The sequence below is a fragment of the Corvus moneduloides genome, chromosome 3 (genome assembly GCF_009650955.1).
Source record: "Corvus moneduloides isolate bCorMon1 chromosome 3, bCorMon1.pri, whole genome shotgun sequence".
NCBI classification, from domain to species: Eukaryota; Metazoa; Chordata; class Aves; order Passeriformes; family Corvidae; genus Corvus; species Corvus moneduloides.
Genome location: NC_045478.1, coordinates 4,394,253 through 4,408,309, shown reverse-complemented (window position 1 = coordinate 4,408,309; position 14,057 = coordinate 4,394,253). Strand labels below are relative to the sequence as shown.

Sequence of the window (14,057 nt, the reverse complement as noted above, 5' to 3'; positions counted from 1 at the left end):
ATCTATCCATGCATCCATCCATCCATCCATCTACTAAAATAACAGATATATGCACTGCATAATACGCATATTTAATCCCTCTGTATCAACATATGTATGTGTAAATGTATAACTAGATTCACAAATATGCATTTAAATGCACTCCTATATAAATTGACCAGGTTTGCATGCACATGTGCATATGTAACATGTAGTCTCCATGTACCTACATGTGGAAGAATATATTTAATTTACATATATAAATGTGGCAACTAATATGTCTATACATGGGAAAAAGTTGCCTGTTCGGAGCTATATGTGTGTATAGGTGCCTGTATGTATAAATCTGTGTACGTGCAGCTGCGTGTATGTATATATTTTGTATGCCTGCATATAAGTCTGTATATGTGTGTATATGTCTATATCTAGTCACATATATGTCTGTAGCTATATGTAACTATGTAACAGATAATGTTTTTTACTATCCGATTGAGGTAGGCTTCTGCAGCCTATTGTTTCAGACAACAGATATAAGTTGCGATGGAAGAGGAACGTCGGATTTGGTGTCTGTCCCCCATTTCCAATTATAGATGGATCATTACAGACAGAGAAGTACTGAGAATCCAGACATCTGCTCTTCACATGAATGCACTCACCTCCTAGAGAACAGCCTGCCATCATGCTCTGGAAACTGGTTGAAAATGTCAAGTATGAAGATATCTATGAGGTGAGTATATAATATGCATATGAGTAAGAGAGTATATGTATATTTAAATATACATCTAGCATATAGATACAGGCATGGCTATATAATACTTATATAGTTCTACATATACATCCAGGCAGAAATAGAGACATACACCAGCACACACCAATATAGAGACGGGAAACCGAGAGTAAATGCTTAAATGCTTATTTATTTGCATATTTGTATTCAGCATGCCAAGTCCTAAACTTTTTTTTTTTTTTAAGGAAAAGCTGTTTGATGCGATTTAAAACATCAAAGAAATGATCTGGGGATTGGAATGAGGCAACTTAAAGGCAAGAGTTTGATTGTTTAGACCTCCAATTAGATATAATTTGATTAAATATGGACAAATGTTGAGGAAAATTTAAAGAAAATAGAGAAAATAGAAGAGAAACACAATCCGGTATTCAGGGACTGGATGCATTTCTTTCTTTTATTTTTATTTTGCAATTCCAAGCTCAGCTCAACCTGAATATGGATTTTTTTTTTCTTGTTTTAACAATCGGATACGTCTTTTACGACTTTTTATACCTCTACACCAGTAGATAAGATGTGCATGTGTACATATACTGGCATTAATTAAGCGGCATATACATTCTTGTGCGTGTGTGAGTTCACACACCCGAACCGATACAGTCGAGGGCAGCTCCGCGTAGTCCGCGGGTACGAAAAGTTGTGAGCTTTATCCAGACCTTATTTTCGAGGTCAAAAAGCAAACCAAAGGGGGAGAAAAAAAAAAATCACAGCTCAAATACTGCGAAACCTTTCTTAATTTTGTATGGTTCCCTGAGCCGGATCTTTCCCAAAAGGGCTCCGCGAATGTGTTCCTTGTAAGTTAAACCAGCGTGCGGGATTTGCTCAGAAATGGGGGAAAAAAAAAAAAAAAAAAAAAAAAAAGAAAGAAAGAAAAAGATGAGTGAGGAATGGTGCTCCACAAAATCGTATTTTATTTTTTTTCTATTGTTTGTATTTTTTAATTGAGTGGGAGGCGTTTGCACGGCGATCATGGGGGGAGATTTTCAGAAGGGCGCAATCTGCCACGTCCAGCGCGGGAGCTGGTCCGTGGGCAGGCGGCCGGGCAGGGACCGGGGACCGGGAAGGGGCCGGGGACAAGGAAGGGACCGGAGACAGGACAGGGACCGGGGATGGACTGGGTGCTGAGCAGGGACCGAGCAGGGGCTGGGGAGGGGCTGGGGATCGAGCCGGGAGCAGCGACAGGGCAAGGACCGGGGACTGAACAGGGGCCGGAAAAGGACTGGGCGCTAAGCAGGGACCGAGGACCGGACAGGGACTGGGAACCGGACAGGAGCCGGGGTGGGACCGGGCAGCCACCGGGCACCGGGCAAGGACAGGGCAGGGGCTGGGTAGGGGCTGAGAGGAGAGAGAGGATACCGAGCGAGGGGCTGGCTGCTGGGCAGGCACCGGGGATCGGGCAGTGGATGTCTACTGGGACGGGGACGGGCAGGAGCCGGACAGGGGCTGGGGATCGGGAAGCGGCCGGAGCCCGCCGGGGAAGCGCCGTCGGGGCCGCCCCAGCCCCAGCCCCGCCGCGCCGCCCGCAGCCCTCCCCTCCGGGAGCGCCTTGGCACTTACAGAGGGGAAACTCCTGGGAAAAGCGCAGAAAGAGACCCAGGCAAGGTACAGCTCCGGCTGCTCCCGGCCGGAGAAAGAACGGGATGGAGGGAAGCGGGGTGGGGACCCGCCGGCCGCACGGGAGAAATGTCTCCACTCCCAAAAGCTGCCGTCAAGCTAATTATCATTGGCAAAAGCCGGCATCTGCAGAAGGAGCAGAGAATGAGCACACACGTGTGCGTGTGTGTGTGTGTGCCTGTGTGTGTGTTTGTGTCCCCGCGTGTCCCCAGCCCGCTGAGCCCTCGCTGCCTTTCCCTCCCCATCTCCAGGCACAGCCCGGCCATTGTCTCTGCCCGCAGCAGCAGGCGACAAAACATCTCCCCTCCCTGCTTGCCGAGGTCGGGGATGAGGGCTTTTTTTCCACCCTGCTTTCGATGGGGGGGGGGGTTAAGGCTCTGTGGATTTACGGACACCCGCGTTTGTAGATTGCCGTGGGAGAGAAGAGTTGGGGGAGCGGTTGGGTGGGATTTGGCTGCGGGCAGGGTATATCCTAACTTGGGGATGCTCTCCAGGGCATTTTGCAACGTGTAGCCTTACCAGAAAAAAAAAAAAGAAAAAAAAAAGAAAAAAAGGGGAAAAAATTGCTGTCTTTTTTTAAAGAGCTGAAACCCTCTAGATTTATGTTAAAAAATATTTCGGTCTCTTCTTTCCGATTTATAATTAACAACACGATGGTAGAGGCGTCAGCCACTTAAACTGAATCTGCTCTTAAAACAAAAGTGTGTGTGTGTGTGTGTGTGTGCGGGGGGGCAGCTCTGGGAAGTGTGAGTCTATTTAGGAAGGAACGTAAGTTGAACTTTAACAGAAATGGCAGACAGTCCAGTTGAACGGGTTCCTGCAACATCAAAAAGGTTTTATATCGCCCCTGGCTTTGCCTCAAAACTATAAATTTACTATCCTTTAAAATTCTCTCCATGCATTTCACATTTGGGTGGAAATCGTGAGATCTATGTACGTATATATATATATATTTTTTTTTTTTTTTTTCATATCGGGCAGTAGAAAGAGGATTCAGAAAAAAAAAAAAAAAGAAGTGGAGCCCAACTTAACGCAGATTCAAGTATTTATTTGGGTATTGAGAATAAATAAGCTCTGTAACACGCACCAGAAAGGCTTAATCTTCGCTGTAAATAGACATATATTACAGTGACTGCACGTTTCTTCTTCCGTTCTTTTAAAAATTACAAAAAAAAAAAAAAAATTAGAAAAGCCTCTTTTTTCTTCATGATTTGCTTAAAAACCCCAACAACAAACTGCAAGAACAAAAGCACCAAAGGCAATCAATTCCTCGTATTAGGAATGTATAATTAAATATATATTAAAACAAGAAAGAAATATGTTTTCTTCTCCTTCTCCTCCTTCTTCTTCTTCTTCTTCTTCTTCTTCTTCTTCTTCTTCTTCTCCTTCTTCTTCTTCTTCTTCTTCTCCTTCTTCTTCTTCTTCTTCTTCTTCTCCTTCTTCTTCTTCTCCTTCTTCTTTTTCTTCTTCTGAGCCTCTAGCGTTGCTTCATCTCACTTCCTTGCTTCAGCTCGGCAGTGTCTACTTTCCGCATCTTCCTCCGTTCGAGTTAATTGAAGTTCTGCCTCTTCCTCGCTAAACTTTTTCCCCCCTCTCCCTCTCCCCAAACTCTGCCTCTGCCAGCCCCCCTCGTCTGATTACATCTAGTAATTCTCCACTGAATGAACGTCATTTACAATAGTAGGGGAGCTCTCGAGCTGGCTGCCAGCTTCACGCTCCATTTGGTCCTGCATTCTCCCTTTAAAGTAGTCGTGTAATATTAATAGTCATGAATATCAATTATTATGAGGCGGTGTAGAGAAGGAAAGGGAGGAAGGGGTAGCGGAGCAGTCTGAGCCTAGCCTTGGGTTGAAGAGGATTGTATTTGGGAGCTCAAAGGCGAAAAAAAAAAAAAAAAAAAAAAACCAACCAAAAAAAAAACCAAAAAAAAAGGAGGAAAAAAAATCCCCGAGAGGGAGGGGTAAATCATATATGTAGATAGAGGTTTCCAGGCTCAGTTTTGGGGGCATTGTTCTTTTTTTTTTTTTTTTTTTTTTTAACCTTTTTTTTCTTTTTTTTGATGGATAGACTTCGAAATATCTCAAGCTGTTCTCCTGTGTCCAACACGTCCCTTTGCAGATCTCCTTGATATTTTTCCCTCCAATTATTAGTATTATCACCATTATTTTATTTTTAGCTATTACAAGACTTTTTTTATTTCCAGATGTTAGTCCACACCTATTCCGCCATGGTGAGTTTGGATCCATGTTGTACTAGAATTGCATGTTCTCTCTCTCTCTCTCGATCTGTTGTGTCTCTCTCTCCCTCTCTCTCTCTTTTTAAACGCCTTTGGCTTGGTAATTTAGCACAATAATTGGAGGAGGCTTGCAGCTGCTTCTCCCTTTTTGCATTGTGTGTTCCCGATTTGAGCTAGGGGAGTCTTGGGGGAAGAGCAGGGGGAAAAAGAACTTTTTTTCCGTGTTGTTTTGTTGTTGGTTTGTTGTTTGTTTTTTTTTTGTTTTTTTTTTTTTAAACCATGTGTACCATTGCTTGTGGGGGTTTGAGCTACACTCTGTGGAATAGATATTTTTCTTGTTTACTTTAGCCTCACAGCTTCAGTGCGTTGGAGTTGGACAAAACTCCTCTCCCACCTTTTCTCTGAAGCCTCTATACACTCCCCCCACCCCCTATCCCCCACACACACCCCAAAGACTTTTCATTACAATTAACCCCCACCCCATTCTCCGGAATATAATATTGAAAAAGGAAACAAAAGACACTGGAAGTTGCTGCAGAAATCATAGCGGCTGGATTTGCTCAATACTGATGTTTCATTTTTATTTTATTTGAATTTTTTAAAATTTATTTTTAAGGGGTAGACTCCCTTTAAGAAAAGATTCCCTGTAAATTTTATTTTGGCTTTTTTTTTTCCCCCCCTTTTTTTTTTTTTATTTTTTTATTTTTATTTTTCCCAAGTCCTTTTTCACACAACTTCTCACCTCGGAGTCTTCCGAGAAGTGCAACTTTCTTTTTGGGCTTTTCCACGTGAAAATGGGTTGGTGATTTTGAGTTACAGGACTTCAGCAGAGGGAATAAACAGAGGTTGGGAAAATTTAGGCAGGAGAAGGGGTGGGTTGTCTTCATAGAAGGGTGTTCTTGTGCTCTTAATTTATTATTTTTTTACCTTTGGTTTGATTTGAGGGGGCTGTGGATGGGGAATTATATTACTGGTCTGAAATTGCAGATCGTACATGTATTTGGAGCACCAGTCCTACATTTTTAATTATGATACTTAGCAATTCTCACTCACACCCCCCGCCCCCTTCCCTCTTCTTGATTGTTTCTGGGAATAGACACGATGTGGGTGCTAAACACTGGAACATTTCTAATAATTGGTGGGGGAAGGGGGCACATCCGAATCCCACTTTCCAACTGTTTATATTTTGGTTTATTTTACTTCGGGGTGGGTTTGTGCTCCTTTTACTTTTTTTTTTTTTTTTTTTTTTTTAAAAAAAGGTCCTCTTTTTTGTTGTTGTTTGTATGTCATTCCGCTTGTAGGACCGGCATGATGGAGTGCCCAGCCACAGTTCCAGGCTGTCCCAGCTGGGATCCGTCTCGCAGGGACCCTACTCCAGCGCTCCTCCGCTCTCTCACACCCCATCCTCGGATTTCCAGCCGCCTTATTTCCCACCCCCCTATCAGCCTCTTCCTTACCACCAAAGCCAGGACCCTTACTCCCATGTCAATGACCCCTACTCCCTAAACCCCTTGCATCAGCCCCAGCAGCACCCCTGGGGACAGAGGCAGAGGCAAGAGGTGGGATCAGAAACCGGGTCACTGCTGCCACAGCCTCGGGCCGCCCTGCCCCAGCTCTCGGGACTGGACCCCAGGCGGGACTACCACTCAGTAAGGAGGCCAGATGTCCTCCTGCACTCAGCTCACCATGGCCTTGACTCCGGCATGGGGGACAGCCTTTCTCTGCACGGCATCGGACACCCAGGGATGGAGGAGGTCCAGGTAAGGCACCGCGTTTCTTTCTCCCGGGCAGTGCAGCTGGAGCCCCTGTCCCTGGGCTAGGAATGATCGCTGAGGGGTTTCCAGCAATATTTCTGTGGGTTGCCATTCTTTTTCCACACTGGCTTTGTAACTCTGGTATTCCCCCCCCCACCCCCCCCCACCCCGCCACCTCTATTTTTCTTTTCTTTCTTTCTTTTTTTTTTTTTTTTTAATAAGAGAATTTGTTTCCTTGCTGTCACGCACAGGCTCTGCTTTATAAACCCTCCCCTACATGGCAAAGCAGCAAAGTGCAGGGGGAAGGCAGACATGCTGCTCTAAATATTCCACGTGTTTCAAAAGCTGGCAGAGTTCAAGCTTGGCTTTTCAAATTTCAGTTATTTCCCATGCAATCTCAGCTTCCACTCCCCTCCACCCCCCTCTTCCCCCCCGCCCCCCCCCCCAACCAATTTCCTGCCGTTCAGAAATTTTGATGAAACTGTCGAATTACTACATTTTTCATCCGGGAGGGAGGGAAAATATAAACAAACCAAAAGCAATAACTGGTGATCAGGAACAAGTCCTGTGTCCGTCCCCCCACCCCCCTTATTTGTTAAGTGTGCTTGGTAGGGTAGCCCTGATTTTAAATAGTTTCATTCCCTCTTTTGGATAACAAAGGAGTTTCGCCGGGCTCAAAGCACAGTATTTCCCAGCTTTCTTCCATCCCACGCGAAACTCATCATCACGTGTTATTTCCTAAAAACAGAAGGACCCTTAACAGCTTCGGTGCTGGGGTGGTTTGCACCTCGTTGGGGCAGGGCATGGCCAGCCCGTGTGAACCCTCCAGGCGGAGGCTGGAGCCTCCAGAGTCCAAGTCCTGCCTTAGGCTTTCCTAATCGGAATTTTGTGGGTTCCCCTCCATGCGGCTTCGGTTTTGTTTTGTTTTGTTTTTTTCACAAAATTTCTTTGTCATATATCATATCTGTACATGTATTTAGTCTTGGGCTAAATAAAGATATGGACCACTGGATGAAATAACGACTTCAAAGTTACAGAAAGGGAAAAAGAAAGGAGAAAAGAGGAGCTGGGAAGATAAAAAATAGCCGTGAAAAAGGATGCTGCTGTACATGAGAGGAATCAGCGGCAGGGAAGCGGAGGGGATGCATTGCTTTGGCTTGAGGCTTGTCTTAGGGCTGCACGGGAAAATCCCCGAGCTTTGCTGGGGCGAAGTGTTTTAGAAATAGAAAGGTTTTGCTATTTGGATTTGCTCCCGCCTCCGAGCTCACTGACCGTCGGGTCGCTGGTTTCTGCGGGTTTCCAAGGTGGCTTTGAGACCTGGGGGCAGCCCCTGACCGCCACGGGCGCGATGCGCAGGTCTCGTCTCGCATTCCTGGCTCAGACAAAGTGGTTTGCAAGTCAAGGCGAGTTTTACCTCTGTGAATGCAGAGAGGGGATCGCTCTCCTCCTTTCTCTTTGCAACCGATAGGCGTTAAGTACTGTTTGTGCTTGGATATTTACACTTTCCCCAAAGAAAAGCCGGTAATTGTTGTGCTTTTGTGAGAGAGTAAAACAGAGGAGAGAGAAGGGAAAGGAAAGAGATAAGAAAGAGAGAAGAAAAAGATAAAAGGCAGAAAGGACGAAAGGAGAGAGAAAAAGAAGAAAAGATAGAGAAGAGAGGGAAAGGAGGGGGAAGACAGGGAAAGAGAGAAAGACATAAAGAAGGAAGGGAAGAGAGGAAATAATAGGAAAGAAGGAGCTCAAATAAAGCAGCCGTCCATCCGTTTCCCAATAAAACATCCATTCTGCGGGAAGGGGACTGCACTCGCGGAAAGTGCCTCCCCCCGATGCTCCGAGAGCAGCGGGGCCACCCGTGGCCACCCACGACCTGCTCGCCCGGGCTGGCCGGGCCGGGGTGGGTGCGATGGGATGAGGATAGGATGGGGCAGACGAGGCTGTGGACCAGCAGGGCTGGGGGTCTTGATTTGGGGTGCTGAGACAGCAGGAAATTAAACAGGTCCTTTATTTCTGAAAGTTTGTTCCCAGGCTGGGGGAGGAGGGGAAGAGGGAGAGGAGGGTATCCCAAGGAGAAACACGTGAAGGAAGAGGTGTCCAACCGCAAGTTAACACAGGCAGGAGGGAAAGCAGCCCAGAACTCGCTGCTGCCGCTCAGCATTTTCTATTCTCGTCTCCCCACTAGTGACAGATGAGGTTGGGCAGTTTTCCATCTTGATATTTAATATGGATTTATTCTAGATTCGAGGAACCTTTTCTAGCTACAGGGATTTTTATTTAGGCGACGTATACCCATTATCCACCATCGCTAGATTAAATTTCCAGGAAGGGTTTCAAATACTGGGTTTTTTTCCTTTTCTTTAGTAGTCCAAAAAGTTGAACGGATTTCGAGATATGTAGTTGGATAAAGATATTTCTCTTTGCTTTAGTATGTGCATGTCTGATCAAATATGTGCCATGAGAATGGGCTGGGCTGAGATGGAGACAGAGAAAGAGAGTGCGTGACAGAAAGAAACAGTGGTTATTTTATAAACACCAAATCTAGTCCATGTGTGAGGCATTGTCCAGGGGTAGAATTAAGTGATTGTAACACGATAGCGCTCTGTTATTGTAAACAGGACATACTGTATTGCTATTGCTGCCCCTCTCGAGAGGAATTTTCAATCTGCGATTTACAACCTCCAGACAGGGAACAGAGAACCCAAGACCTACTTATTGAACAAATTTGCATCATCTAATAGGGGCTCTGAAAAAAAATCCCCCATTGCAACCCCAGATATTTTTTCCCTCCACCAGCTGGGCAAAAGTATGGTTATAGCAAGAAAAGATTCGATGAAGGAAAAATGGAGGGGGAAATTCAGATTCTTTAGACTCTTTGAAAGAAAGCAAAGAGCTCCGTTTTTAAGATTTTCACTCAGATGTATCCATAGGAGTCGAATAAGGTGGTGATAGATAGTGCTTAGGAAGCCTCATGCTATCAGATTATTGGAGGAGGGAAGGGAGGGGAATCTTCCTCTCCAGATTTTCTAAGTATATCTGGAAACTCATCACCTTTCCCCTCCCTGCACACACACCTCCGCTCCTCCTCCTCCTCACTCACACTGCTGCTATGTGCTAGCTAGAGACACGGAAAGTTAAGTTGCACCAAAACACCCAAGTCTCTTATAAAGTAACCCCTGGTATCACTTTTAACTAAAGAAGTCTAGTAATTAAAAGTCTGAGTTGTTTTTCCACGTTTCCGCATGCAGTCCTAATTAAATCTTTACGATCCTCTCTGTGACTATTAACTGCCAGCATGCTGAGCGAATATCCTGTACAAAAACCCAGCAGGAGGGCGTAATTAGATAGAAAATCAGACAGGAGTCTTCTCATTAACTACAACAACTAACCCACGTTGCTGATGGAGCGAGCGGAGTGCACACACACACATAAAGGGTGTGCGCAACCATCGGCTCCAGAGATAAGGTGAGGTAAGGAGGAAAGATGGGAAAAAAAAAATAAAAGAGAAGGTGATGTTTCACGTTTACCTCCGATTCTGTGCCATGGAGGTGCGCCACGCTGCGCTCCAGCAGGCTGCAGGGTTTGCTCATCATCCCTCGTTGAGAGCTGCTCAGGGAAAGGAGGGAAGACTTTGTAATTTTATTTTGTGCCCTTTAGGTATGTAGCCTATTGATTATGAGAGAGACACACAGCCATGCCCAAACACAGCACATAAGGCACCGCTCTGTGGGTGCGTGTGTGCGTTCGTTTGAGGGTGGATTCAAGGAAAATGAAAGGAAAGATCTCATAGAAAATATTGCTCCATCACGTTTTGGGGAGATGTAATTTTCTCCTAAGTCTCATTCCATTTGGAATGTCTCCGCTGAGCACAGAGATGGAGATAAGGGCCGGATCCGGATAAGCTCAGGCTTTCACCGTAGCAAAGATAAAGTTAAAATAATGGTGAAGTAAATCATTGCTTTGCTGTAAAGGTGTTTTGCTTAACAAGGAAAAACGTGACAACTTCCCAGATATGCAATAACACTGAAAAACCCAAATCCTTTAGTAATAGTAATGGGAAAAATAAAATAATAAAGCCAAGAGACCCACAGGTCCCCCTTTTCCCCAGAATTTACCCTAAAACAGAACCTGTTGGAATTCTGCAATAAATTGTTCTTATGACACCTCTTCTCTTTCTGAGATGATTTTACAGTACCGAGTGCAGATTCAGCAGTAATTTTGGCTTGTTTGGGTTTTTTTTTGTATATACCACTTTCGTTTTGAGAAATGAAACCCAGCATTTGCTGTGTCCTCTGTGCCCGTCTTTGTTCTCTTCCCTGCTAAAGAAGTTAATGCCATAATAACAGGTGTGCTCCTCAGCGGGCTGAAAAGAAAGGGGGATAAGGGGGGAAAACAAGGCTTTGAAATCGGGAGACTTTTTTTCCTAGGCAATCAACTTGATGGTTCATACTTTTGATAATGTGTATCCCTGCTCCTCCCTCCCGTCCCCACTAATTCAGGACATGGAAGCAACCTTGCGAGCTGTAAATCTCTTTCTGTTCATCCCCTATATGATGTGGGCGTTGCACTGCACTCCGAAAGGCTCAGGCTTTAATTAAAAGTCCATAATGTAAACTATGATATATAAAAAGTAAATGGTCCTTGAATTATTAAAATGTAGCAGGGTTAAACAAACAAACAAAAAAACAAAAAAAGAAAAAGGAGGAGGGGGAGGAAAGGGGAGGGAGCATTTAAGTTGTCCTTAATCGTGTTCATTTATGTCATGCAATAGATCTTGCAGATGTTGCCAAATTGCCACATTTTCAAAGGAAGAAATATAAAGCTTTATGGAATGCAAAGAAGTCTATGTGATATCTATGTTTTATAAGATAACAAAACCAGTATTGCACCCCATATGCTCCACACCTCCTTTTGTTTTATTAGAAGACTATATAATTTGTAAGAATTTCATTTCCTTGTGGATTTGGGGAAATAATAATAATAATAATAATAATACAACAATAAAAAAATCCCTCCTCCCCTAGTGAATTAATACAAATGGAAGTAACAGGGACTCCAGTTTGGAATGACATGATTTATGTACGCGATTCTTTAATATCCAGTCAATTTGAATAGTGATGTTTTTATATCCACAGTCAGTTGAAGATGCCAATAACAGCGGTATGAACTTATTGGACCAGTCTGTCATTAAAAAAGGTATGGATTATTCCAACAAGCTAGACAAACTTTTACTGTGTAGCAATATCTTCATGATATATTTTGACTTTGGGGCAATGAATTTCTCCGGGAAGCAGGCACCCATGGCAGCAAGATGAATAGCTGATTGGATCAGCAGACAGAGTGAAGGGATAAGACATGCGAAAGGAAAAGTTTATATCCCCGCCTCCCCCGCCCTTCAAAGGGTTTAATTACACAAATGCTCTCTAATGGGGCACCCCGTGCTCCAGTGCAGTTTCCACAGCCCCTCTTCCCTCCCCTCCTCCCCCTGATAGTGTTCGATGGGGACCCCTTGGCTTTTAATGGGGGAAGAGGTTGATTCCCTTTGGGGCTTAAATACATTTCCCAGGCGAATCAAACGTGGAGAGGAGAGAAAGAGATGCCCATGGAAAGGCAGCCTCAGCCCCCTTCCCCGCTCCCTCCAACATTCCCTCCTTCCCCCAAGATTCCCCCCTTCCCCATGCCCATTTTTTACATCTTTCTACATATGCGCCCATGATTTAGTGTAACTGCAGAATCACCCCATACTGTTAAAGCGAATGTGATATTAACAAATGTTTGCAGTCTCTTGTACAGCTGTAAGCAAAATAATTAACTAATTAAACTAATTAAATGTAATTACAATAACTCATTTTGGGCGTATTGCAGCTGCTTAATTTTTTTACATTTCTCTGACAGTCACTCAAAGATGCTTGGCGATTAGTGTTGTGTTATGCTGATAGACATTAAACAGATCACACGCTGCAAATGGAAGGAAAGCTATCTTTAATTATCTAAGGAGTTTCTACTTCTAGATTCAATTTTAAGTACCAGAGATGAGGCTTAAAAACGCTGTCCCTTATGCTTGCTACCAACGGCACTTATCTCCAGGACCTTGTTATTTGTCAAATGCGCACAAATAGCTTAACAGCGACGATCTTCTAGGATGTAAAGCAAAATAACAGGGAGGGTGTTTATCTAAAATGTGTTGAAGGCAGCATGAGGTCCTTCCGTGTATTTATTGTTTGTTTTGTTGTTGGTTGTTTGGGTTATTTTTTTTAATTTAAATCTCCATGCACGGTCTCTCACACACATGATCAAGGTCTGGTTATTTGAGCGGGCACAAATGAAAACTTGAAGACCATTTGACAGCACCATTTATGACTATCTGTTGAAACGTCAAAGGGTTTTTTGTTTTTGGTTTTTTTTTTTTAAGGAAGAGAAACTTACTTAACTTTAAAAAGAAAAATTAAAAAGGTTGTTTGTTTCTGCTGTTTTGGTTCAGTTTGGATCTTTAGTGGGGTTTCTCCTCAGGGTCTGTAACCTGATGGTTGTTGTATTTTTAACTTTTTTTTTTCCTCACTCTCCTCCCCCTTCCCCACCCCCACTTGACACCTCATACACTCCCTCTTGGGTGTATTTGACTAATTACTTGATTTGTGGTCGAGAGGCTCCTTTCTAAGGTTGTTCCGTGCTGGTCTTTCGCAGAATACACAACCTAAAATATTATTTTCTTTTTTCTTTTCTTTTCTTTTTTTTTTTTTTTTTAACACACGCAGCCTTCTGTCTCTCCATCCTTCAGCTGACGAGGACAGCAGAGACATTCCATGTGTGTGCTGGGTGGTGCAATTACACAGCGAGTAGCACTAGAATGTGAATGCCAGTAATTATTACATGTTAGGTATAGGTTTTTATATGTATTAGGCATATATTTAGGTGTGCTTTGTGTGTGTGGGCATTGAAATGGTCCCAGATGGAGCAGCTGCTGCCTAAAGAGACTCAGTCCCATCTAGGTGGGATTACTTGTGCCTATTTGCAGACAGAAGAAGAGATACTCTGAGTTTACACATGATGAACAGGAGACACATGTTCTTTGGAAATAAGGTTACTAAAAAAGAGCCCGAGATGCATTTGCAACTGTTTAAAAGTCACTGTAGCAGCATTTTGTTCCTTAGAAGTAATGCTGAGCTCCAAGAAACTTTTCAGCATAAAGGAATATTGTATTTTTTTTTTTCACAGTGAGTTTCCTGGGTGCAGAGGAAAATAAATGGGTAATAAATAGCAGGTCACATTTGTGGCAGTCAATATTTAATCAGGACAAGGGAAGGAGCAATGCAGAGAGCATTCAGTATCAATTTCGCTTTGTTCCCTGCAGTTTGTAGCTGTGAGGATCTACTTTGAAACAAGAACAAGTTATTTAAACTCTGTGAGTCGTTCTTGCAGGCAGATGGCACAGATAGATAGACAGACACACGGGTATTGCCTGATTTTTGTGCAGTGGAACACTCCTGGGCTACATATTTGGTAGGCAAGGGTCGCAGGGGGTCTGCTTCACCCAATCCTAGTTGAGTGCCTCAATTTCTTTAATTGCAAAGTAGTGGGAAAAGTATGATGGGGACTTGAAGCCTAAACGTAATTATATCACCCAGTCTCTGTCTGTTCCTTTATGGCCTTTGAGGCCTGCAAAGGGAATTGTCTCTCTATGCAAAAGGTTTGCCAA

The 14,057-nt window shown here is 43.8% G+C and overlaps 1 protein-coding gene across 7 annotated transcripts in view; it reads left to right on the top strand.

Moving 5' to 3' along the window:
* Positions 1-220: 220 nt before the first annotated feature.
* TFAP2B (transcription factor AP-2 beta) overlaps positions 221-14,057 on the top strand; it is a 33,900-nt gene continuing 20,063 nt past the window's right edge. For 3 of the 7 annotated variants that reach the window (XM_032104124.1, XM_032104126.1, XM_032104125.1), the window contains exons 1-4: positions 221-706; positions 4,581-4,607; positions 5,915-6,373; positions 11,497-11,557. In XM_032104124.1, coding sequence (XP_031960015.1) covers positions 626-706; positions 4,581-4,607; positions 5,915-6,373; positions 11,497-11,557 — 628 coding nt within the window. In that variant the 5' untranslated portion in view covers positions 221-625. The remainder of the gene's footprint in view (positions 707-4,580; positions 4,608-5,914; positions 6,374-11,496; positions 11,558-14,057) is intronic. The other 4 variants (XM_032104128.1, XM_032104129.1, XM_032104127.1 and 1 more) reach the window with 4 other exon arrangements.